General features: G+C 32.7%; 2 protein-coding genes and 1 pseudogene across 2 annotated transcripts in view; all 3 read left to right on the forward strand.

The window, feature by feature from the left end:
* Taf1 (TATA-box binding protein associated factor 1) overlaps positions 1–16,578 on the forward strand; it is a 29,814-nt gene extending 13,236 nt beyond the window's left edge. Inside the window, exons 17-35 of the mRNA XM_068775468.1 lie at positions 269–532; positions 2,836–2,969; positions 4,284–4,452; positions 4,826–4,940; positions 5,735–5,934; positions 6,012–6,102; positions 6,731–6,870; positions 8,071–8,250; positions 9,069–9,305; positions 10,295–10,439; positions 10,829–10,959; positions 11,356–11,518; positions 11,607–11,749; positions 12,353–12,524; positions 13,327–13,383; positions 13,954–14,046; positions 14,994–15,139; positions 15,727–15,828; positions 16,239–16,578. Coding sequence (XP_068631569.1) covers positions 269–532; positions 2,836–2,969; positions 4,284–4,452; positions 4,826–4,940; positions 5,735–5,934; positions 6,012–6,102; positions 6,731–6,870; positions 8,071–8,250; positions 9,069–9,305; positions 10,295–10,439; positions 10,829–10,959; positions 11,356–11,518; positions 11,607–11,749; positions 12,353–12,524; positions 13,327–13,383; positions 13,954–14,046; positions 14,994–15,139; positions 15,727–15,828; positions 16,239–16,313 — 2,757 coding nt within the window. The 3' untranslated portion in view covers positions 16,314–16,578. The remainder of the gene's footprint in view (positions 1–268; positions 533–2,835; positions 2,970–4,283; positions 4,453–4,825; positions 4,941–5,734; positions 5,935–6,011; positions 6,103–6,730; positions 6,871–8,070; positions 8,251–9,068; positions 9,306–10,294; positions 10,440–10,828; positions 10,960–11,355; positions 11,519–11,606; positions 11,750–12,352; positions 12,525–13,326; positions 13,384–13,953; positions 14,047–14,993; positions 15,140–15,726; positions 15,829–16,238) is intronic.
* Positions 16,579–17,298: 720 nt separating this feature from the next.
* LOC137932286 (polyglutamylase complex subunit TTLL1 pseudogene) lies at positions 17,299–18,609 on the forward strand (annotated as a pseudogene).
* Positions 18,610–20,877: 2,268 nt separating this feature from the next.
* LOC137932426 (polyglutamylase complex subunit TTLL1-like) lies at positions 20,878–22,113 on the forward strand. The gene has a single exon (XM_068776039.1). The coding sequence runs from the start codon at positions 20,878–20,880 to the stop codon at positions 22,111–22,113; it is 1,236 nt and encodes a 411-aa protein (XP_068632140.1).
* The last annotated feature ends 4,596 nt before the right edge of the window (positions 22,114–26,709 follow it).

Consider the following 26,709-nt stretch of genomic DNA (forward strand, 5'->3'; position numbering starts at 1 on the left):
ACTCAAGTGAGAATGGTTCGGTTACATTGCACAGGAAACAAGTTTCCTAGTGCAAGTGCCTGCTAGATTCATTTCTAAATCTTGAGACCAAAAAAGCCTCCGGAAAGGCTGGATAGCAGCTAAATACTCGCTATGTAAAATAAGAAAAAATGGAGGAGGCCTAAAATAAATTTATCGTCAAGAAAGAAAAGTAGCAGCAGTTTTAAAAAAAGAATAAAAAGCCTCTGCATATTATTTTGCGACAAAAACGATTTTTTTTTATTTTCAGGTGAAAGTGGCGCCATGGAACACTACACGAGCATACATCCAAGCAATGCGTGGCAAATGTTTACTGCAGCTCACCGGACCTGCCGACCCCACTGGCTGTGGTGAAGGCTTTTCATACGTGCGAATGCCGAATAAACCGACACAGCAGCCCAATGAAGAACAACAACCTAAGAGAACTGTCACGGGGACAGACGCCGATTTGCGGAGGCTCAGTTTGAATAATGCCAAAGCTTTGTTAAGAAAGTTTGGCGTGCCCGAGGAAGAGGTAATTGAATAATTACATTTTTATATATAATCTTATTTTATGTAAAATGTATACTTTGAGTTTGGGGATGTCATGTGATATGTCAAGTGATAGACATTGATTTCCAATGAAGTAAAATTTAATAAGGCTTGTTCTAAGACGTTGGAAGGACCTGTTGGAAGTGTTTATAACAGGTTGTCAAATATCTCCCTTACGCTTTTTTGCTCTTTTTCAATGCTTTATAAAAAGTGTTACAGTGATCGGATTTAGTTCAAATATGCGCCGTTTTGTTCGATAATCTGTTTCCATCTAGGCGGCAACTTCATAATACCTCCCTCGTAGAAGCCCCCCTCCTTATTTGCGAAGAACTCGGACAGCCACTTTTCACAAACCTCTTTTGAGTTCAATTTTACACCACCAAGGGCGTTCGCCATGGACAGGAACAGGTGGTAATCACTTGGCGCTATGTCCGGGCTATATGGTGGATGTGATAAAACCTCCCATCCGAGCTCCCGTAGCTTCTGACGAGTCATCAACGAAGTGTGTGGTCTGGCGTTGTCCTGGTGGAACACTACACCCTTCCTGTTGGCCAATTCTGGACGCTTCTGGTCGATCGCCTGCTTTAAGCGGTCCAGTTGTTCGCAGTAGATGGTAGAATTAAGCGTCTGGCCATATGGGAGCAGCTCATAGTGGATGATTCCCTTCCAATCCCACCAAACACACAGCAAAACCTTCCTGGCCGTCAATCCCGGCTTGGCCACTGTTTGGGACGATTCACCGGCCTTCGACCACGATCGTTTTCGCTTGATATTGTCGTATGTGATCCATTTTTCGTCGCCAGTCGCCATCCGCTTCAAGAATGGGTCGAGTTCGTTCCGTTTCAGCAGCATATCGCAGGCGTTGATTCGGTCCAGAAGGTTTTTTTGCGTCAAATCATGCGGCACCCAAACATCAAGCTTTTTTTTGTATCCAGCCTTCTGCAGATGGTTTAAAATGGTTTGGTGACTAACTCCCATCTCCTGGGCGATGTCACGAGATGCCACATGCCGGTCTAACTCGATGTAGTCCATGATTTGATCGGTATTTGTCGTCACAGGTCTTCCGCCGGCTGGCTTATCCATGGTGTCGTTTTCGCCGGCTCTGAATCATCGAAATCATTCCTCCGCGGTTCAAAGTGATAGAGTACCATCCCCCAAAACACAATTAATCTCACGGAACGTTTCTCTAGCGGATTTGCCTTTAACGAAGGAAAACTTTAAAATAGCGCGAATTTCGGCGTTAGTGAACTCCATGTTTACACGTCTATAACTGTTGAACGCAATATCCAAACTAATCATGCATAGCGTCGTTTTGTAGGTTATGTCAAGACCTTTCAAATTATGTATAGTATTGCCAGATACGAGCTCTGTAGCGCTTTGTACATAGCCGCGAAATTCAAAAGACAAAAAGGCGGAAGGGAGATATTTGACAACCTTTTATTATTATAATTAAGGAATACTAGTATTGCATACGTAATGTTATATTTGAAGATATCCTTATCTTCCGCTGTAGAATCCTTTCTTAACTCGAAGCGACTATTATACTAAAGACTACACGACAAGTGGTCGTTGAAAGGCATCTCTATTAATGATATTTTTTTTTATGTTTACTTAAAAAAGATTAGCTATTAAAATATTTTAATACTGCCTGCCAGTTTCTAAAATGTCAATTAAACAAGTCATAACGTAACGTTATGAAAAAATTATCCGTCGTTAAACTATTGTTAACTTGCCTCAGGTTTCTATTCTTATAGGTTTGTTTTAGAAAAAAAATGTTGCTCATTATTAAATGTATCAGTGAACAATTTTCTCCCACTTTAAATTAAAGATATTTTTGTGTTTGTCTATTATATAGCTGTCTATTTTTTATATCATCATCACTGTCGTGAGTATCGAATATTATTATGTTTTTGAAAATTAAATATAGTACCTGAGATTTTGGTAAAAAAAAATTTAACTAATCAAAGTATAGACAATTCATTGATTTATGAAAAAAATTATGTGAATCTTCCTTTTATGTTAATTATCAATTAATACATTAATTGGAAGAGGTTGGATGGAAGCCGCTAAAAACCGGTCCTATTGGAAATCTTTGGGAGAGTCCTATATCTAGCAGTAGACGTTTATCATTAATCAATGATCTTTAGTAAAATGAATTAAACGCTTTGTTTAGGCTTTCTATCAACATATGTTAATAAAAACGGGGGGAAATTTACTATTGTACTTTCCAAAATTAGATGTGAATATTCTATAATTGAAAATTCCGAATTGCTTTACGTTTTGTAGATTAAAAAACTATCGAGATGGGAAGTTATAGATGTCGTCAGAACTTTGTCAACTGAAAAAGCGAAAGCTGGTGAGGAAGGAATGACTAAATTCTCAAGAGGAAATCGATTTTCTATTGCTGAACATCAAGAAAGGTAAATGTTATATATTTTTTAAATTACTCAGCAGACAGTGTTGGCAAAAAGACCATTATGCATATTTTTTGTTATTTTTGGTTTCTTGTATTATTGGTAATATTTAGTCGCAAACAGAGATGTAAAGAAATCTCTTGCCAACTCCCTTGTTAACTCTTAAGAATCAATTCGGAATGAATGAATCAGTTCGGATGCAGGCAGTGAAATAAGTAAATGTCACAAAAGTCCATATCAAACCACTTAGGTAGGCATCAAAAATATCTAGCACCATAAAGTAGCATGGATAGTTATGTGCTAATCAAACCAATTCGATATTAGCAAGTTTGCCTTAGTATACATTTTTAAATTTTATAAATTAAAGTTAGGATAAGCACAAGCTTAATGGAAAAGTTGAAAGTAAAAATGTAAAAAAAGAAATAAAAATAAAAAGCATAGCATTAACTAACTATTAAAATTATAATCATATGCTCTTAAGTTTACTTTTAACGCATAACAACTGCACACTCTAAGGTATTTAGTATGCATTGTGAACCGTATTGACGATATACAAACGACACTAATGCAGTTAAATTTCGGTAATGTAATAAATATAATAAATCGTGCTTGGACAAAGTCGGACCGACAATCGAGTGCGGGTACAGGACTGGCTTTTTTTTACATGGCTTACGTAACCCACATCTGTCCTATAAACAATAGACTTCCGCATCTCTATTTTTAAAAAATCAAGCGTTCTAAATGGTCACTTAAACTATACACAAATTGAAAGGTTTCTATCAATCAGTGGTAGAGGTATAATCAAGAATGACATTAAATAAAAATATTTATTCATTTTTATTACAATCGATCACTATTGTACAGTACGAAAAGAATGCTACAAGAACTCATTTTGACAGAAACAAAACTCTTATTTATTTATCTCCCCTATAATGGCATACTTTACCTTGAAGCTACCGGAATTTCTATTGCGACCTAATCTGAGGCAACAGAAAACAAAAATTTTTTGAGGTCACTTTCACAATATCCTTAATACTGTAGTGAAGCAATTAATTCCCAAGGTCTATCTCCTCCCTTTTCTTAAATTTTCTTAGAGTTCAATTACATAACAATGCTGTACTATAATCCCCCACACAGTTGCCTATGATAACCTCAACACAATACCTATTTTAGGACTTCATAGCTCGGTTATGTCTCTTTTCCCTTTCATCGTCATCATCATTTCAGTTGCAGGATGTCCATTGTTGGACATAGGCCTCATTCATGGATTTTCAAGGAGTCTAACAGTTATAAAATGTATTATTAATTATTAAAACACAGATACAAAGAAGAATGTCAACGTATATTCGACCTCCAAAACCGAGTATTAACGAGCACAGAAGTGCTTAGTACAGATGAAGCAGAGAGTTCTGTCAGCGAGGAGTCGGATTTGGAAGAGATGGGTAAAAACTTAGAGAATATGCTGGCCAATAAGAAAACAACGGAACAGGTATAATATATTCATCTAGTTATAAATATTAATATCAACATAGTATCATTTGCGAGTACCAATTGTGTATGTCATGAAAACAATCCCTGAAAAAATAAGGCTCCATTTGATAGATACTAAATTCAGATTCAGCTACCCTATAAAAGCATCCTTCATTCCATGGTTTTATAGGGTAGCTGAAAGTTCAAAAGCATCTTGATCTCAGAAGTGTATATGTACTTGTCATACTATATATAAACTTCTGAACAGTAATGAATAAATAAATACAATGTTGCCTTAACCATATTTTTTTATGTTATTCTGAACCTTTTACAATTCAACGTATATAAATCAGTTTTTATTTCTATAGTTTAATATATTGTCTCTTAAACAGTTATCTCTAGAGAGAGAAGAAGCAGAAAGAGCTGAATTGAGAAAAATGATACTCGGACAATCGGAAAAGAAGCCGCAAATCAATCAAAATGATCAACAGCAGACCTCTAACCAAGGTTAGTCTTCAAACAACTAATATTAACAGGGCAATTATTTTTATACATAAAATGTTAGGTACTCTACGGCGGTAAGTAATTCTGCAGTAAATATTTTTTAACTCGCGATACTCTTTTGCTGTGATTTTCTTTTAACGAAATGAGAAAAGCTACACTTTCCGTAATTGTCGTTTAATTAGCACCGAATCAGAAACTTTTATATAACTAAAAACCATGTGAAAAGTCAATAACACTTCGTCTTCCGACTTATGGAATTCAAATCTCTCTCAGAATTAGGGTGTCATAGAAAGAGAATTCAAGAACTATCGACTATCAGTGTAGACATATGACACAGTATCTGTATATGTGTAATTCGTTTATGTATATCTTTTGATTTTTGTACGTGTTTATTAATATATGATAGAAATATTTATCATGAATATAATATGTAGTATTTAAAATTTGTATTATTTTTATATCACTGCATACCCACTTGTCTACTTGTGATCTTTGCACCCCTTAAGGTTGACTGGTAGAGAATGCCCGTAAAGCCTTAAATCCGCCATTGGACTAAATGTAAAAAGAGTTACATAAATCATTAACGTGTCAAAGATTTCCTAACCAAATGTCTAATACTGGTTGATGACTTTTGTGAATTGGTCAATCGACTAACACTACTAGAGCCATCTATTGACAAAACAGATATAACTTAGTTGCGCGCTTAATATGAAAACATCGGAAGCCCAAAATCAAATCAATTTTTTAGACTTTGTGTACGAAAAATGTTTGTATTTAAAATAAATTTTAAATTTTAGGACGTGTACTACGTATTGTGCGAACGTTCCGAAACGCATCAGGACAAAGGTATACTAGGGTGGAGTTGGTTAGAAAGGCAGCTGTTATAGAGGCGTATACGAAGATACGTTCGACCAAAGACGACGCTTTCATTCGCCAATTCGCCACAATGGACGAGACGCAGAAAGAAGAAATGAAGAGAGAGAAACGTAGAATTCAGGTTACTTTTTATACAACTTTGTGGAAGATTAATAAAAGATGGCATATTAAAATTAAATATATCGATTTATTTTTCAGGAACAACTAAGGCGTATTAAGAGAAATCAGGAAAGAGAGCGATTAGCTGGAAATGTTATAGTACCCGGAATATTTCCTGGAAATGCTGATAGTAAGATTATTTAATTTTGTTTTTTTTTTAACATAACATAGGCCGTTTGTCGACGACATATTTGTCGTTATTATAGGATACCACATTGCATAAGCAATTGTCTAACCGTTAATTACTTATATGCTCTATGTTTACTCAAAGTTTGGTCCCAATCTTTCTTTACAACCCACCTCTAGGACTATTTTTAAAACTCAGTTTTGTTTGAAAGACTAGAATCTTTCAAAAATGGCCAGGCAACGAAAAAAAGTATTAACCTAAAGCCCACATTTAAAGCCAAAAATTTTAAAAATCTCATTATTCGTGTAAATATCTGGAGCGATTCAAACATCAACATAAATAAAACGTATGTAACGTTTCTTCTGAATATTGGAATGGGTTTTAGACGTGGCATAAAAATAATCTATATTAAGGAACCTTACATTACGATACGCCCGGCAAAAATTGAATGTATGGAATGATAAGTTTTGTATTTATTGTGCGATGGGAAACTTAAATAGGATGAATTCCAATGAAAAAATTATTCTAATTATATTCATTAGAATAATTTTTTCATTGGAATTCATATTTATTATTCATGGAAATCAACTATGATTAATCGACAAATAATAGTTATTTCCTTATATTACAGGTAGTGCCAATCTGTCAACATCCACGGATCTGGGGTCGGCATCGCCGGGTCTTATTCCTTTGGGTCAGATCAAACAAGAACCAGATTTACACGCGCCGTCACGTCGCCGAAACAAACTGAAGCCGGATTTGAAGCTGAAGGTTTAATTTTTTTGGCAATTAATTATTTAATGGCGTTAAAATATCAATATGTATGTAACGAAGAGATAGTAGTTCATAAAATTTAACGATCCGAGGGTTTTAAAAGTTTAATTTGCTATTGCATCATATTTGCGTTTGTTAGTGATAGGTAAAATAGTAAGAAAGGACATGTTATTAAGTTTTTTTTAACACTCTTCACAAACCGGATGTATAATACACTACAAAAATAAATAGAAAAATATAATCGATTAAATTACCGATCTCGCAAATGAAGTGACAGTACATCATGGCTTCCACTTTTTTATAAAAAAGATAGCAATGACATTTGACAGTATTCTATAAAATTACATCGTCTGTTAGACTGGTGTGGTTCAAATCGTTCTTATAGCCGTAGTAAATAGCATGTAAAGTTAAGAGTTTGATACAATTTCCATGTTTAAAATATTAATAAAAAAAACAATCAAAAATATTGATAAACAAAATATGATATATTTTTAGTTCTTAGATTGAAAGTTGTTTATAATATTTTTGTTTTGGTACAAATGATGATATCCTTGTCGGATCTGGGCTAAAATGTAGTAAAAAATTTTTTGTCAAATTTTTTACTTAGAAAATATTTTTTATTTTTAAAAATTATAAAGTTTCCATTTTTAAAAATATAAATAAACATAACGGTGACAAAAAATTATACATTTCACGCATTTATGGTACACAGTACTTTATCAAAATATATTTCCAAATAGTTTGATAAAGATACTTGAACTAACGACGTTGTAACTAGTGATTAGATTCTCCTGACCTCAAGACGAGGTCCTTTGATATTGCTATTTGATGTCTGACGGTTTCGAACCTCGACTTGATTTTTTTATCTGAGTTGCACTGCTGCCCAAGTGGCATTTACAGTTCGCGAGTGCGAAGGGGTAATAATGCGTTTGCTGGTGTTCAGCTTAAAACCTCTTTTAAGGTAGTGAACATAGAGGGCGCCCTAAAAAGTTTGGGCTCGGGTTCTTATGTACTGCAGTTTAATCAAATTAACAAAAAAGAAATAAAGTTTAAAAAATAGTAATACTGCCAACACATAGATATCTAATTTGCGATAATTATTACATATTATTTGAAATCAGATCGCCTTAACTTTTAAATTTAATTAAAAACTGAATGGGATTGTATGCAAAATAACAAGTTTATATTTCTTGGCAGTGCGGCGCGTGTGGACAGGTGGGACATATGCGCACGAACAAGGCGTGTCCGCTATACACGGGCACGCCGAGCGCGTCGCTATCGCCTGAGCACGAAAACGAGCCGCCACCAGAACCCGACGACGATGACCTCGGATATGTGGAGGGCACTAAACTAACGTTGCCTTCTAAACTCATAAAGGTGAATTTTAAGCTTATCTCCTACACTTATTACACACTTTTTCCAGTATATAACTGAGTACAGTCTCAAGATTTCAAAATAAGTGAACAATGAAGAAGTTTTGTAACGTGGTTATCGTAGGTTTTTTTAGGTGAGTTAGAGAGAAAATAAAATAAATTTGACGTATTAGTGTTAAATTAACGCAATACAATAATTATGGTCATTAATATATAGTCTGTGGAAAATGGTTATAATAATAATAATACATTGTTTATTCTAAAAACATATTTAGCATCTGCATGCGGAGACTACTATTTGTATGACTTTGCTTAATGGTCTCGGATTAAAAATAAACCTTATTATTATCATTACAACAATTTATCAACGGCAAGGAAAACTGTCATAAAACTGGCAAACCACCTAAAGGTCAAAAATTCAAAATCTATGAGAGAGTCAGTTCTGGGCTTGTTCAGATGAATGGGGTCCATACAATTTTAGAGAAAACTTGTAATCAAGCAGCGGGAAAAATACAATAATGTATTAGCTTTGTGTATAATTACTCTGTTTCAAAGTACACGAATTATCTTTATTAAAATAGGATTATTTCAAATTTAAATCTAAGAAAAGTAGGGGCTAAAATATATCGAGGAAGTATATTATACCTACATAACTTTTTGAAGGCGAAATTAAGGCATTACGTGTCTAATTTTATTCATGTACATATCATGTGTTTGTCACAATTTTGTGAAAAATATTTTTATTTTAGCACGTAAAGTGTTTATTGACTAAGTAATTATTCTTTGAATATAAATATTAATTGATTTTATAACATGTTTTAGCAATCCGCGGAAGACTTAAAACGTCGCGGTGCCCTAGGTCGTCGTGAAGTCCGCGCTGCAGGCAGAAATAAGCGGCGCGGAACTGCCAGCGAGCCGTGCGATTATCTTGTGCGACGTCCAGCCGAGCGGCGTCGAACAGATCCACTGGTCACTCTGTCCTCGCTGCTGGAAGACGTGCTGAATCATATGCGACACTTGCCCGATGTTCAGCCCTTCCTCTTTCCTGTCAATTCTAAAGTATGTCAATTTCAGTTTTTATATAGCCTTACAATCATATTTTCTTACGAAACGTCCCAACATCCCACCATTGCAATTCGAAATTAAAATCCTTTCAGCTATATTAAAAAAAATGACTGTATATACGTTGTCAGACTATCTAGTAGTCTCTTAGTCTATACGAGATGTCAAGCTTTATGTTACTGACGTTGATAATATTTTCAGAGTTCATTAGATATTGTTACTTTTTCAAAGGCAATGAAATTATCATGTTTTGTTTATTAAGAGAAGTGCATGAATGAAAAAAAAATTAAGTTGTCAACAATGTTAGAGACAGGCTTAAAAACTTTTATAGAGGTTTGTTCACTTCTAGAGGCATTCATGATACCTTTTAAGCGTAATTCGTACCTTATCAAAGTCACCCAAAATCATCAAACCATAATAATCAAACTTTTGAAATTTATAACAACTAGGGAAACTTTAAATTGCAAAATTTCAAAAGAATTTCGAAATACCTACAAGTCAGTTTTGTATTTCGTTTCACGAGTATGTAGTTAAATTTCAATAATGCTTAAATTTTAATGGCTTCCTTCAAAAACCATGAAGGCGAAAAAGCAAAGCGGCGAGTGAATAAATTCATTTTTTTATCCTTTTGGACTTATAGCGTTGGGGATAACACGGCGGTAAAAAAATCTTTTTAATACTTTTGAGATAATAACGTTATTGGAACATTAAAACAGAAATTGAAAGAAATAATTATTAAGTGTGTAGGTGGCAAATATATGTGACATTGGACTTCTTTATTTTTTTTATAATTCAGCTCGTAATTTAGGAATTGGGCACAATACGGCAACAAGACCCCCATTCCATTATGAGTTTAGTTTTAAATTAACGCAACATTCTGTATGAACCAGTTACCTATATGTTCTACCATTTGTCCCACGTATTTTAATTTTTTTTTTTATTTTAAACCATAAATATATTTAATTCATTCTTTGCTTTGTTAACAGCTAGTTGCAGATTATTACCGCATAGTATCGAGGCCAATGGACTTGCAAACTATACGAGATAACTTACGCCAAAAACATTATCAGAGCCGGGAAGAGTTTTTGGCAGACGTAAACCAGATTGTTGAAAATTCGACACTTTACAATGGTAACTCGGTTATTTTTAATATTACTATAAATTCCTCTTATTTTAAATAAAATGTGGCTGCGGCTTCAATGCGTGTTGTTTTCTCCTATAAATTTATCTGCAATGTCTACATATTTTTTGTGTTAATTTTTTTTACATATAACAATATAAAACCTTATAAATAACAAACATTTTAAGTTGACTTTACCTTTGTTAAGCAATTATGGTTATGACTATGAGCTAATGCCCATTCGCATTCCGGTTTTTTTTTATTTCGTCGTAGTGTAACCTGTTTTTGTAATTAACTAACTTGTGCTAAATATGCATTTGAATATTTGATCGTTGATTCGAAGATTAAATTTTTCAAAACTTATACTGGTTAAGTTGATGATAATTTTTAATATTTCAAGGTCCGACGAGCAGCTTGACTGTGGCCGCGCAGCGCATGTTACAACGCTGTGTTGAGAAATTGGCTGAAAAAGAAGAACAGCTAATGAAACTGGAAAAACAAATTAATCCACTTCTTGATGACAATGATCAGGTAATCGTCGTTTTGGACTTGTTATGCTGTTACGATAAATAGAGAAATATAAAATTAATTTATTCATTATTGAAATTTTTAACCAAACTCTTATTGATCGTCAATTTTTTAAATCTATTTTAACATAATTAATGTACATGCTTTTCATGGAAACGGGCGCCATACAATTGTCAATTTGGCAAACCGACTGGTTCAGAGTGATTTATTTATCGACAATGCTAGTGTAGGATTGTCTAAAAGTTTGTAGATTTTCTATGATTCAAGTTTTTGCATGGCGAAATGAAATATAAGTTAAAGTAGGTATTTAAGGGTCGTAATAATTTCGTAACTGTAGAAGTTTAATGAAAAAATACTGAACATGTATGATTAGCTATAAGTTATTTGTATTTTTCTAAGGTGGCGTTATCGTTCATTTTGGAGAATTTATTAACAACCAAACTGAAAGTTATGCCGGAGGCATGGCCGTTTGTAAAACCAGTCAACAAAAAGCAAGTTAAAGATTATTATAATGTCATAAAGAGGCCTATTGATATGGAAACCATGGGCAAGAAGATTCAAGGTATTTAATTACATGTTATAAGTCATTTACATAATAATTGAAGGCATAATGTTTAGAAATGTTTTAAGACATATTCTTACCATTTTAGCTCATAAATATCACAGTCGTGAAGATTTCCTCAAAGACGTCCAGTTGCTGGTGGACAACTGTCGTGCTTACAATGGCGTCAATTCTCAGTTCACGCGTCAAGCAGAAACTATATTGAAAGTCACTCGGGAATCGCTAGAACAGGTACAATTTAATCATAAAAATAGTAATTGAATGTTAATATTAATGAAATAGAAATTATTATTTCAATAACCGTTTGTTTACGCGGCTTGGCACATGTTACCAAGCAGTAATAGTACACAAATATCTAGTAATCTATCTAGATATAAATCATTTATTTCTCACCACAGTAGTTATTTTACACACAGAAAAAAGTAAAGAAAAAAAAGTTACTCAAAAAATTTGTATTTCAAAAACGTTTATCAACATTTTAAGTCACAGTTATCTTACTACCAGATGAGTTTCCCGTCCGTTTCATTATTATATAGTATAGAGAAATACAGCTTACGTCGATTGCAAAATAAATTTTGTAAGATATATAAAATTGTCGTTCAAAAAAGAGCCTATATCTTTTAAGATCTATTAAAAATCAATACATTTTAGGTAAAGTATTGATTCATATTATTATTCACTTAAAGTCATCTTCGGTGACCACTTGTGGATATTTTGAGTAGAATTCCAGAAGATATCAAACTAATACAACATCTAGCTCCCTTACAATGATATATTTAAAATTAAAGATTTGGGAACTGCTCGCAATAAAGTAAATTTAAAAAAAAATTGTAGTTCGGTGAGCACGTGAGCCAATTGGAAGCAAACATCTCAAAAGTACAGCAGAAGATGCTGGAAGAGGCCGAACAGTCGGACGTTGAGTCGGAGGAGACACACCTCAACGCGGACGAGAAACGGGGCCGCGGTCGCCCGAGGAAGTTTAAGCCATCCACCTCAACCTCAGACGGTAATTTCACGCGCCGTTATTTATATCTCTATTTATTAAAAATTGTGTTACAACAAGTTAAAACATAACTTTATTAAGGTGGGTTTATATACATGTTGGACACGATGGACCTCATAACAAGGTTTAAGGTCACACAAAAATAACGAAGAGGGCTATCCTTAGAATTTCGCTGTGAGATTAAATCGAAAATAATGCACAGAAAACCATGGTCACCGAAGTAGCTTAAACAATTAGTCATCTGAAGTGACAATGGACAATGACAAATAGACAATGGGTACAATACGTATAAATATATACATAATAATAATACATAAACTACGTTATATAAAATATACGAGCAGTGGTAGCACAACGGTAAGAACTGAGACTTGCGATTGTAAGTTTTAGTTACGGTTCCCGGGATACAATCTTATATAATTCATCCTTTGCATTCATTATTTAAGATTTCCATTTACAATTATTATTAAATTTGATCATTTATTATGTTTTCTTTTAATTTTTTTAGTTTACACTAAGAAATTAAAAGACAATATAGTAATTATTTTGTACGAAATCCATTATATCAGGCAACCATTACAGTTTCCCACTCATATCCAATAAATGTGGATCATAATCTATGACTTAATAGGAAATTTTAATTTTGACTAACATGAATAGTTTTGGAAGTAATACAGACAGGTGTTAATTACCTTTATAGAGCATTTTAAAAGTGACTTTAATTAGTTATCTATATATATTTATCTAAGCGGCTTTCATAATGAATTTCGCAATTATTTGAAAATGAAATTTAAAATTTTTAAAGGCGCTACTCCACGGAAACGCGGTAGACCAAGAAAAGACCAGAACAGTTTGGAAGAAGGTACGTGTCATTATTCATTTTATGATCCACTTAAATTCATTTAAAGAAACCAAACCACCTACACCAGGAACTACAATCACATTGAGCTTTCCTATAAAGGTCCAAACGGAACATATTCTGGTACAAATATGGGACACTAGGGATTCTCGGAATTCCTGCATCGGTGTAAAAATAACTAACAAGAAAGGTAGAAATGGCACTATCGGCTCCTTAACAGGAGACGTAGGATGTGTCCTGTTTCTGCGATTTTGTGGCCAAATTATCAAAGATGTGATAACTAAATATAAAACATAGAATCAATAAATATAAAATTGGACGTGGAACAAAATAGCAAACTGTAAAACTACTCACTATGGAGAAGGTAGTTGTATAAATAGTGGGTAGTTAACGTGTACAAAACATACAAATTTAAATATTTGCATCCAAAAATCTGTGTACGTAAAGCAGCTTTACGTACATTATATTTATTAGTTTATCAGACTAAGTTTAAGAACTATTTATTAACATGTAAACTATTAATTATTATTAATATTGTTTAGAAAGTTTATTACATGTTTATTTTATTTTTAGACCTTCAGTATTCTGATAGCGGCAGTTCAGAATTGGAAGAAGTGGAGCAGAAGGATGCTGCGGAAGCTATGGTTGAATTATCATTGCACACGGGTACGTTTTTTTATTTAGCCTATAGGCGACCACTACAAGGCATACGCCTCCAACAAAGATATATGTGAGGAGGGGGCGGGGGAATACCCTCATCGACACGCATGGTACATATTTAGGTTGGCGATCACATTGTGGTATTATAGTATGCAGAGGATGCTGCTGATTATCTTCTGGAAACATATTAATGATCAGTAATAATACTGTATGTAATTAATTAACAAAATGTTAATTATATAATAACAATGATCTCCGTGATCGTTCCCGTAAATTAAAGTATCGCACCATTTCGACTATATTTTATGTTATCTTATTCTTTGTAGAATTTTCCGGTAGAAAATTTACAATTTTTCTTTCTGCTTATTTCTAAAATCTTGTTTTTTTGTAGAATCAATAACGAAATTTATATAATGAAGAATTTCGTTAGAGTGAAGAGTTTCGTTTAATGAAGATTTTCGCAAAATCATCAACATTATATATTTACAAAAATAAAATACAACTAATAATGTTGTGATTTCAAAAAGTATTACAAAAACACTCACTTTTTATTTATTATTCGAACTTTCTTTTCATTCATAGATACCTTTGTCCGGTCACCTAGCTAATTATACATAGTATAATTGAAGTAATTCACTACCGTAAATATTATTTTTAATATTTATCTGTTGTTTTTACTTGTCCATGAAAGTTATAGTGGCAGTAGACAGGCCTTATATCACGTAGAACTGATGGCCGTTGGTGCCTACCGCTTTAGAGTGAAGGCGACCAGCCGGCAAGCGCAGGGTAAAATGTCCGTACACCCACAAGGTGGACACAGACGACCTTGTCAAGGTCTTCGCAAATCACTAAATGTAGACTTCTTCCAACCGGTCCTTTATTAAATCTATGGTGGAAGCTATTCCTGTAGTGAAAGTCTTATCGTCTTTATTTATTGTTTTGTAAATACGCAGATGAAAATACACACGGCGAGCCAAGCTTCGACACGTCCGAGTTTCTCAAGATCAAACGCGAAGTACCGGACGAGCCGCCGCAACAAAGTGACGACTTTGTTGATTTGGAACGCTCCACAGATTATAGTTTTCCACCTGTTGTCAAGGTAAATACTGATTTAATTATAGAAAATAAATAATTGATTTTATGTTTAGGAACACATCTTTGATAAAGATACTCAGTATTATTATTTTTGTCTTTTTTTCTGTGCTTCCAGCCTAGATGGTTCCTTTTATAATAGATCATATAGGTTTTAAATAACCGTGGCTTATGTATCAATACATAAATAGGAATGTAGAGGGTAGAGACTGACAGAATCTAAAACACGAATTTAACATAAAACTCTTTTATGGTCAAAACGTAATATTAAAACGTATACTATATTGCTACCGAACCCGCTGTACCGTGCTTTAGGTATGCGCCCGGCAAGACGAAGGAATAGCGATGGCTCCATTCCGTCAGTCAACGTGATTGCGGTGCTCATGTTCTTTCTTCCTCGCCGTGCTTTTCTAACACGGTACAACGGTTTCGGTAGCACTATAGCACGTTGATATCAAAATTAATCTCTTTTCACGACTATATTCTTATGCTTAAATGTTAGGAAACTCAACTTGAAGTATCTTGAAGTACTGTTTCGTTTAGAACCACGGACTTTAAATTTTTTATTATTTATTTATTATTATACTAATCCAGGAGGAGCCAATTGAACCATATATGAATATGGACCAACCGATGATGGAAAGACCTCCGGTTGATCCTCCGCAGTTCAAAGAGGAACCTCCTGAAAACTGGCAGGTAAGAATTTTAAGTTATCTAATTTACATGATCTTTGATTCATTGGTAATTTGTGTAATTATTATAAAATTGATATCATCCCCCATTATTTCAAATGAGACTGATTAAAATCGGTATAGGCACAAGGCGCTAGGTCTTCCGGCGACCTTCAGTTATCTTTATTATCAGTTAACCTTGTGGTTACACGTGGTTTTAAATATAAAATTTATTCATGAATAGTTACTTAAATATTGTTTCAGAGATTGTTTCCACGAGTATCTCGTATACATTATGTATGTATGTACGTATATACGTATACATTGTGAATGTACGTATATCGTATACATTATGTGAATGACTATATCATTCACATAATGTATACGATATACGAGTTCAATATATCTTGTAATTATTATTTTTTATTGTTTAAGCCGGATCCCGCTATACAAGATGATTTACAAGTCACGGATAGTGAAGAAGAGGCAGAAGATGGGCTGTGGTTTTAAATAATACAAAGTCTTAAAATATTTTTTTATTTAAAAAAAATTTTACTTAGTTATACTATGTATGATAGACAACAGAACTTTTGTGCTGATTTTGTTATCCTATCATATGGCATAAATACTATATGATTCAAATATTTATAACATCAGATCACACGTAGCAATCTTTTCCTACTGTAATCTGACCGCTATAGATTTATATATTGTAAGAGAAATTAAATACATAAATGTAAGAAAACACTTTAAATAAACCTTGAATTTTTGTTTATATTTTTATTTTGTGTACTACCTTATTATGTATAATCCTTTCATTGCTATCGCGACGAATACATGCCAATGATTTTCGTTATAAAGGCGTGAAGTGAATGCGTTTTTGTGTATTTAAAAATTCGAAACGGGTAAAGTTCGTAAAAACAAATTACATTATCGATGACTTAGTCATAGTTCACAAAAGCTTTCGTCTTTTAATGTAACAAACTAGATGAAAATTAACTATACAACTTACGACACATTATAGTTGTTTGTAAAATATCAAACAAAAGATATTTCATTTTATGGGCGTGACCGTAAAAATAATAAAAGAGCTATAAAATCTATTAAATTTTCTTCCACGGCGTAATCTCGAATTTTTATTAAATCTAACATGTCTGATAAAACCGAAAGCCGGGTTTTTATTATCGTATAACGAGAGGGTAGAACCCGTTAATATATTATGTTTAACTGAAGGGTGAAATTTCAAACAAAAGCTATTAAATTACGAAAAAATATCGCAATACTGATTTTTAGAATGTATAAATGAAGTTGTTTTGGTAATATTGAAATCGATCATTTAAATATCTGTTTAATATAGCAAACATACCAAAGTTGAGTCTTAAAGTTTGTTAGATCGATATGAGATAAATTTGAAACGCTTAGAAACTCTTTAGTTGTTTACCTTAGTAACAAGTGCTTTTTGATACGTGATCACGTAAATTACTAGTTTTTAAGCATGAATCACGATACAAAGAAGCTATCAACAAGTTTCTACGGACGCGTGAACGCGCCTGTCGTAGAAAGATGCCGACTTAACTTTTGTACCGATTTAGAAAAGTCCGTTTTAATGAGTAACTTCGAAAGACGCGGCTGGCATCATGTGGGACCTGACGACGAATGGAACTTCTACTGGGCATCCACACAAACCTGTAGAAATCTCTTTAGCGTTGAGAGTGGCTACCGTATGAATGACAATCAAATTATCAACCATTTTCCTAATCACTACGAACTGTCGAGAAAAGATTTACTTGTGAAAAATATTAAGAGATACCGTAAAGAATTAGAAAGAGAAGGAAGTCCATTAGCCGAAAAAGCAGAGGTTGTGCTTCACGGCGGTCAAACTGTTACACGATACGTACATTTGGACTTTGTGCCCGTGACTTTTGTTTTGCCTGCTGATTACAATATGTTCGTAGAAGAATATCGTAAATCACCTCAAAGCACTTGGATAATGAAGCCGTGTGGAAAGTCACAAGGTACTGGTATATTTTTGATAAACAAATTGTCTAAACTTAAGAAGTGGTCACGCGAGGCAAAAGCTCCTTTTCATCCGCAATTGGGTAAAGAAAGTTACGTTATATCTAGATACATAGACAATCCTTTATTGATTGGTGGAAAAAAATTTGATTTGAGATTGTACGTATTGGTTACTTCGTTTAGACCGCTTAAAGCGTATTTATTTCAACTTGGATTTTGTAGATTTTGTACAGTTAAATATGATACGAGTGTAACGGAACTCGATAATATGTATGTACATCTCACGAATGTTAGTGTACAAAAGCATGGTGGCGATTATAATAGCATACACGGAGGAAAAATGAGTGTTCAAAATTTAAAATTATATTTAGAAGGCACAAGAGGTAAAGTCGTAACAGACAAGTTGTTTGCAGCAATGCAATGGTTAATTGTACATTCATTGAAAGCTGTTTCATCCGTGATGGCAAATGATAGACACTGTTTCGAATGTTACGGATATGATATCATTATTGACAATAAGTTAAAACCGTGGCTTGTTGAAGTAAACGCTTCACCATCACTAACTTCGACTACGGTTAATGATAGAATATTGAAATACAAATTGATTGACAACATTTTGTCGGTAGTACTACCTCCTGAAGGTATACCTGATGTTCGTTGGAACAAACAACCAAACCAAGAAGCCTTGGGAAATTTTGATTTACTCATAGACGAAGAATTGTTGGAGAAGGATGAGCCGTCGACCTCAGCGGCTCGATCAATGAAAAATAATAAAAATCGTGTATCGTAAAAATAAAATTATGTTTTGATGTAAAACTTCTTAGGAAATGCATTATGAAATAGTAGGGAGAATAGAAAAAAGATTTTAAACCAACGATCTTTACATCAACAAAAAATACCTAAACATAAACACACATTAAATGTTTATAAAATAATATCTTTATATTTACATAATGAGATATAATGTACCTGTACAAAATTATTAGTAGTTTCGTAAACTACCCTGATTGTACTCACATGTTGAACTAAAGGTGTTGATACCCGGTTGCTGATTAGTTAACAAATAATGTTTTTAGATGTCATTTTACCTTTCAAACATCAGCCTGCATTCTTCACTTTATAGATTTTGCTTATACAGTAAAAGAAAAAAATTAAAATTTGATATATTCTCTAGTTCTTCGCAAAATAAAATATATATTTCATAATTTAATACATTAGTTACTAAATCAATTATACAGGTTATGCTCATTAATATTTAAAGATTTTTAAATATTACATACCTTTTATCCTTTTGTGATTCGGTTGATTTAGTTAAATATTTGAATGTTCCAAGTTATTAATCAAATAAATACAAAAAATCAAAATTGTAGTTTTAGCTGTAGGTTTTATGTGAATATTATTTATTGTAACAAATTATTTTTGAAGCTGGTTGTGTCTCAATGTAAAAGGGCGGAAAATATTTTTTTTTTTGGACAATACTGAGAACTGTAGAAATGTAAATTCACATTTGTTATATAGCACAAATTTATCATATGCATATTACATTTGAATTATAAATAAAATGTAATCATCATTTTATCTGGTATAACTTATATTTTTTTATTTAGAAATCTTCAGAAAAATATATGGCGAAAATGTTATAGAATAAGAGATAATTCTTGACGTCGACTGTTAGCCGTTTCAAAAACAATACGACAGTGTTAGTCGACGGAAAGCCTCTGCACTGTGTCAACAAAAATTTAATTAAAATCAACGGAGACAAAATTAAATTTCCTTAAACTTAAAATTTCACGTTGAGATTTTTGTTTCCTCTGATTTAAGCATTCACCCATTGTAAAAAATTGTTAATAAATTATTTTCACGACTTTTTTATTATATAAAATTAGTCTTAACACAATAAATAACATTTGACACATTTTTTACTGTTCAGACAGTCTTTGGGTTATTTATCCACTGACATAATCTTTTCTTAAAATAAAACCTTATTAAGACAAACATACGGGCAGTAGTAAAAGCATAAATTTTTTTATGATAATTTGTAATTTCGCCTAAATATGTTCTGGGGCATTTTAAAAATTAAAATATTTTATAGGATAGAATTAAAAAAAGAAAACAATTGTTAAAAACAAATGTTTAAAAATTCCTTTGTATTTTTTATGGCCTCCGTTATTGGAATCCTCTCGTACTGTCTGATTTGGGACAGGGCATTTAATTTTTTTTTATCATTCTTTTCACATACTTTTTGATATTTCTTTACTCTTTTTTAATTTGTCATGTGATTTAACTTTCCCCTTCTTTCATTCTATAAATCTCTAACATTCCTCTACATACTAATTTCACTCGTTAACAAAGTTAAAATATCACAGGTTAAGGTAATAATCACATTTTTTTCGCTTTTAGCTTTATTTTGATGCTAAACCATTTTGAATTCCTATTTCCTATACTTTTTATTTCTTTGTATTATTCGTGCAATACTTTTTGGTCTTAAAACTTTATCATCCGATAGCATATAGTTTACTTTTAATATTTAATTAGCAACAGATGCGAAGACAGAAGCCATATTATTCGTGTATAAAGAAGCTCAAGTGGTTAAACCACCCTGAAGTGCCTACTAAATTGTCTTACGCTCTTATATTTCAGTATTATATCTTATAAGTTTTACATTATTAGATATAGCCCCTTTTGATTCAGACTGTTTACTGTCTCAATTAGCTGATTTAGATTATAAATCGGTTAATAATAATTAAAACATTGTTAGTAATTTCATCGATTTGGACTTCTACAATAATGACACTTTAAATTGAAATTTGAATTAAAAGAAATTATATTATGCTAAGTGTACTCATATTTATAAATTATGAAACACTATCTTAGTCTACCACATCACACTGCAAACATGATCCAGAGTTAAAGATTAAATTTATATTAGATAAGCTAGTATCTCTTTGCCTGAGCAATTGTTGAAATTTAAAAACAAAACTTGTCCATTAAAATGACAATGTCCATTTTATATTTTATGATTTGTCTTATATATTTAAAATTACTGTTATAATATACAATGGAGAAAAGAGTAACATTTTGTACCGATTTAGAGAAATCAGTTATAATGAGTAACTTCGAACGCCGCGGTTGGGTACAAGTGGGACCAGAAGATGAATGGAATTTTTATTGGTCTTTTACACAAAATTGTCGCAATATTTTCAGTATTGAAAATGGTTACAGAATGAGTGACAGTCAAATAATCAATCATTTTCCTAATCACTATGAAATATCTCGTAAAGATTTATTAGTGAAAAACATAAAGAGGTATCGCAAAGAACTTGAAAAAGAGGGCAATCTGTTGGCGGAAAAAACGGAAGTCGTCCTTCCTAGTGGACAAGTTACGACTAGGTATGTGCATTTAGATTTAATTCCAGTGACATACGTGTTACCTGCTGACTACAACATGTTCGTCGAAGAATATAGAAAGTCGCCCCAAAGCACGTGGATCATGAAGCCTTGCGGCAAGTCTCAAGGTACTGGAATATTTCTAATAAACAAACTTTCAAAGCTGAAGAAGTGGTCCCGGGAGGCGAAAATACCCTTTCATCCCCAACTCAGTAGCAAAGAAAGTTACGTAATATCGCGGTATATTGACAATCCCCTTTTGATCGGCGGCAAGAAGTTCGATCTGAGGCTGTATATTTTGGTAACTTCGTTCCGGCCCTTGAAAGCGTATTTGTTTAAACACGGCTTCTGTAGGTTTTGTACAGTGAAATACGATACAAGCGTCACAGAGCTTGATAATATGTACGTCCATTTGACAAACGTGAGCGTGCAGAGACATGGACTGGAATATAACAGTTTGCACGGAGGCAAAATGAGCGTGCAAAATTTTCGTTTATATTTGGAAGGAACACGCGGGCGGTCAGTTACCGAGAAACTATTTTCCGACATGCACTGGCTAATAGTTCATTCTTTAAAGGCCGTTGCACCGGTAATGGCAAACGATCGACATTGTTTTGAATGTTATGGATATGATATTATCATCGATAATACCCTAAAGCCGTGGCTTGTGGAAGTAAATGCGTCGCCGTCCCTGCAGTCGACGACTCATAACGATAGAATATTGAAATATAAATTGATCGATAATATTATTTCGGTCGTGGTGCCTCCAGATGGTTTTCCTGATGCCAGGTGGAATAAAATACCGTCGGCGGAGGCTTTAGGGGATTTTGAAATTTTGATTGACGAAGAATTGATGGAGAAAGAAGACCCTGTGAGTCGTAATAATAAGAATTTCCGTTACAAATAATTTTGTTCCTTGTTTTCATTATTTTATGAAATAACATAATTGTACAATATAACAAGATATTAATAATTTCTTGAACGGTGTAATTAAAAATCGTTTATCGTCTTGGAAGTATTTTTATTTCATGCATTATTTTGTGGTATGTTCTTCTTTGAGTCGATTTATAGGTATTTTTATAATTAAAAAATTAAATTGGTGAATTATCAAATCGTTATTTGTTAAAAAAGAAGGTTCAAGAAATGTTCTTCTAGTGTTTTATATAGTACTGGGTGTACCCGTTCACGCGTTGCCATGTTTTGCATCCAACTAAATATCTGAACAAAAACCAGTTTCGATACCTTAAAACTAAACTAATAAGAAAAAAATTATTTTAAGGACTGGAAAGTCCGGCAATGAAAATTTGAATACTAGATGACAAAAGCTATATAGGATAATAAAGGTGAATATATTGTTAATTAGAAATAAAAATTTGTTAAATATGTAATGTGAATTAAAGTTAAGAAAGCGACATTATTTTCTAGTCTTCATATAATTTTTCAAACACCGTACAGTATACTTTAAATTTTTTAAAAAAAATTACGGTTATTGGATGTACGGTTTTTGAATCTATCAATACAAATATATAAATAGATACCTCTGTACTGCCTGTATAATAAATACGTCTGTACTCGATAGATATCTTTATAGATAATAAATGAATGTGTGTCTGTTTATCTGTCTAGATAGACAGACACACATTTATATATCTATAAAGATAAGTGTATTTAACGTTTATCTTTCGTTACAAGTAAATGTTTATAAGCAATTAGGTAGTAGTTACACATACATATATTTATTACATAAGAAATACGTAGGAGTTTTATGTGTTCTCTATTATTTTTCTATCTCGTCATTTACACACCTACCGACATGTTTCGTTTTGAATGCCCAAGAGCCATTAAATCCGCCATAACACAACGTGTAAAAAGCGTTTCCAAATAAATACATTAATGTTTCTATTTAGAAGCATGGATCGTAGGTTATAAAAGAATTATATAATTTCTAAAAAGTCACTGTAACGTGGAGGAATCAGACAGACGGCATCTCTGCGAAGTACCAACGGCTTATGTTAGTTTATTAATACAGTGTTTCGAACAGCTACTTAATTAATTGGGTCTTCGATCTTTCTCTGCGTGAGCCAAAAACACATCTATAACGTCCGTTATTTATTACGAAAATTTATATTTGTAATTTATCAATTATAACTTTTTTTCTTTACAAGAAATTCAAAAGAATTTGTAGTCTATAACTTAGTTGTCATCGCCATCATTAAGGCCGTACATGAGCCCTCTTCAAATTCAGTCTTCCAACCGTTGTCTGTAAATCTTGTTGGTGAATGTTTTACGGTGCGCTTGTCGGTCTGTTGTACATACTCCAGAACCTTAAGCGCCCAGCGGCCATCTGTTCTTCGAGTGGCCTGCGCATTGCCACTCCAACTTGCCAATCCGCTGGACATTATCAATTACTTTAGTTCGTCTTATAGATCACCTCATGTCTGATTCGATCTCTTAGATATATACAGAGTAAAGTGCTCTCCGTGGCTCATTGAGTGACTGAGTTTACCAATGAGATCCTAATTTAGCTGTACAAATAACAAAAATAATTATTTCTTACAAACATGTACTTTTATTCAATTGATATAAATTCTTAAAAAAATTTAAAGTTATTAAACGCATAAACGATATGTAATATTTTATCAGAGACAAAAGATAACTAGTGACAATAACAAGTTGAAACTTACAACAAACTAAGAGCAAAATCTGATAAAAACTCGTGTTTAAAGTTTCTCATATCGTCTTCGCATAGTAATGGAGGCAAGTTTGTAAAGGACGGAAGTAATTTCGTTACCCGTACGACGGACCCTACTTTTGTGGTTTAGATTGTCGATATCGGCAACCTTTACCGATTATATGCTCTGTATAGACTGTATTCATATTGAAATATGAAATAAGTTATTGAAGAGTGTTTTATTAACACTAGATGTATATGCGATCAAAATTATTGGTTTTATTTATTAATTCTGTGGTCCTTCACAGCTGACTGTTCGTACTTAACAGAATATAAACATTCATAAATACACTATGACAAATATGTAGCACACTTTATTATCAATTCAAATTAAATTACGATACCTTAAAGAAAAAGGAGCAAAATAGAGGGTAGTGAGTGTATTATGAAAGAGGGATGAGTGTGTGTGGATTATGTGTTTGATTAAACATTTTTTACAGTTATATCTCATATATAGCATCAAGTACATTGTGTAATGTACAGTACACTATGAACTAGATATATAGTATATGAGTTAAAAATTATGTATAAACAAATCATTGAATGACGTTGTTTTAACTATTTTGTTATTTTCTGTTTTATAACCTTCTCCAATAATTTTACTTTTAATTTTTATTTACAGAATATTGTTGAGCTTTACATAGAACTTTAAATATGTTTTATTTTAAAGCCGATCAACGGGCTAAACACAAACATATGTAAAAACATTACACATAATCTTCATTTAAACCAAGCACTACAAAACATTATCCTTTTTAAAACATGTAGTTTTAATTAGGATCATATATTGTGTGTAAAACATTTTAATAACATACAGGTAAATATCTATAATATCAAAATTTGTATTTAAATAGATACAGAATTATTTTGATTATTATTTTTAAATATTGCATGAATATAATAAGTTTTATTATACTTATTTGTTCTAATTATTATGCTGTTCAAAATTTAATTAAATTCTAATATGTACTTATGTAAATGTGTTCATAATACGCTCCATTGTGAACATGTTAAAACGCTATCAATAGTTACTGTATGGCCGACAGATTTAGTTACAACGTAATAGCTGACTTTCGTATGTCAATCTGCATTCATGTAGATGTTATCATGTCACCGTTGTATAATTAATGAACACGGCCTACCGCTGTGACGGAACAGAGTACATGAATTTGAAAAATACTTAATTTGAATAGTGTGTCAACGCATAAAGCAAGAACGTTACAAGCTGTCTCCATTCACAAAATGATTTAATAATGTATTTATATAATGAGTAATGTTAATGATGCATTTTGGGCGTGTGCTGCCAGTCTGTGAAAAACTGTGTAGGTGAGTTAAGAAGGCAGATCATAAACTTTAGCATGTACTATATATGGTCATGTTATTTCATAATCAGCTGAAAACAAATGAAACAGGTGTTGTAAGAATTTATGTCATAATTAATGCGACAACATTATAAAATTAAATAGTACAACCACAAAACTGATGATAAGAGATTCGGCGCATTCATTTGGGGAGTAAATGTTGACTCAAAGTTGCAGTATCTCGATTCGATTGGAATGCAAATATTGTTTCCGAACGGAGTCCTATTGAAGTGGCGCTTTTGCAATTTAAATCCCAAAATCCAAATTTATAACCGGATTAAACTACCTATGAACCTTGTAGCAGAAAAAATAGAAAATTTTCATATTGATTTTGGCTTGGTTGAAGATGAACAACACCGTTAAACCTATTGTTCCTTGCTATTTTTTGACATACGAATAATTATAAAGAGTAAAAGTAAATTATTTAAAGTTGTAAAAATATTGGATAAATTTTCTTTGTCTAAAAACAAAATATAACAAAACAGGAAAAATGAATTGTTAAGATTATACTACTTAATTACATGAACGATGGCACCGATGATATTAAATGCTTCATATCATTTGTTACATTTATGTTTAACGTTCAATGAATAGCTTAATTCAATAAATAAATAAATAAAGAGAAACTATCGATATTTTAAAGAACTACTTACGAAAGAGAACCATGGATACTGATCTGAAAACAAATATCCGGGTTAAAAGTCATTACGTGGTAGAGAGAGCTGTTCTGGGAATTTTTCGAAAAAAAAGTGGGATATTTTCGACGGACTATGTTGATTGACGTAGCTATTAAAATCAGAAAGCCGTAGTGGCCCACTTCTACCGTTTCAATGACGGCATGTAGGGTAAAATGGTGGATGGATAGACGAATCCATCGGTCGAAAGTGAGTGAATAAATAGTAGAGGACGAATTGAAAGGGAGGCAATTGTAGGTCTTTCTTCATTTAGTGGTAAAAAGATTAAGGCGGTAAATATTAATGACGTCAACAATGCTTTATTAAGAGTTGTAAAATGTTAATATTACGCATATAAATATTGACAAAAAATGATATTTATGACTTTTATAATTCGCTTTTGTGCATTATATTTTTTCTTTGGACAAATTATTCGAAAATCTCCCGTTAAATTACACAAGTTCAATGGAGCGTAAAAAAAAAACAAAATCACAAGGATTCAAGCGGTGGACAACCCAAGATCTTGCACGATACTGTGATCCATGGATCTCTTAAAAATATGTAGTTATTGGATAATAAGAGTCAGGATCCCACTGTGAGATATCAACCGACAACATCTGAAGAAAAGAAAATATAAATTTTGTGAAATATTTATTTATTCAGACATTACTAGAAACAAATTACATAATATGGAACATTTTTAAACTTCTCACGTCTTCTGACATACGGCTTCAGAC

Source organism: Battus philenor, unplaced genomic scaffold (genome assembly GCF_028537555.1).
Source record: "Battus philenor isolate CCGP_79_NKW_IND1 unplaced genomic scaffold, ilBatPhil1.0.hap1 SCAF_9, whole genome shotgun sequence".
Classification (NCBI taxonomy): Eukaryota; Metazoa; Arthropoda; class Insecta; order Lepidoptera; family Papilionidae; genus Battus; species Battus philenor.

What these genes read in the sequence shown, in the direction of transcription:
- LOC137932426 (XM_068776039.1), top strand. Translation starts at nt 20,878, where the DNA reads ATGGAGAAAAGAGTAACATTTTGTACCGATTTAGAGAAATCAGTTATA.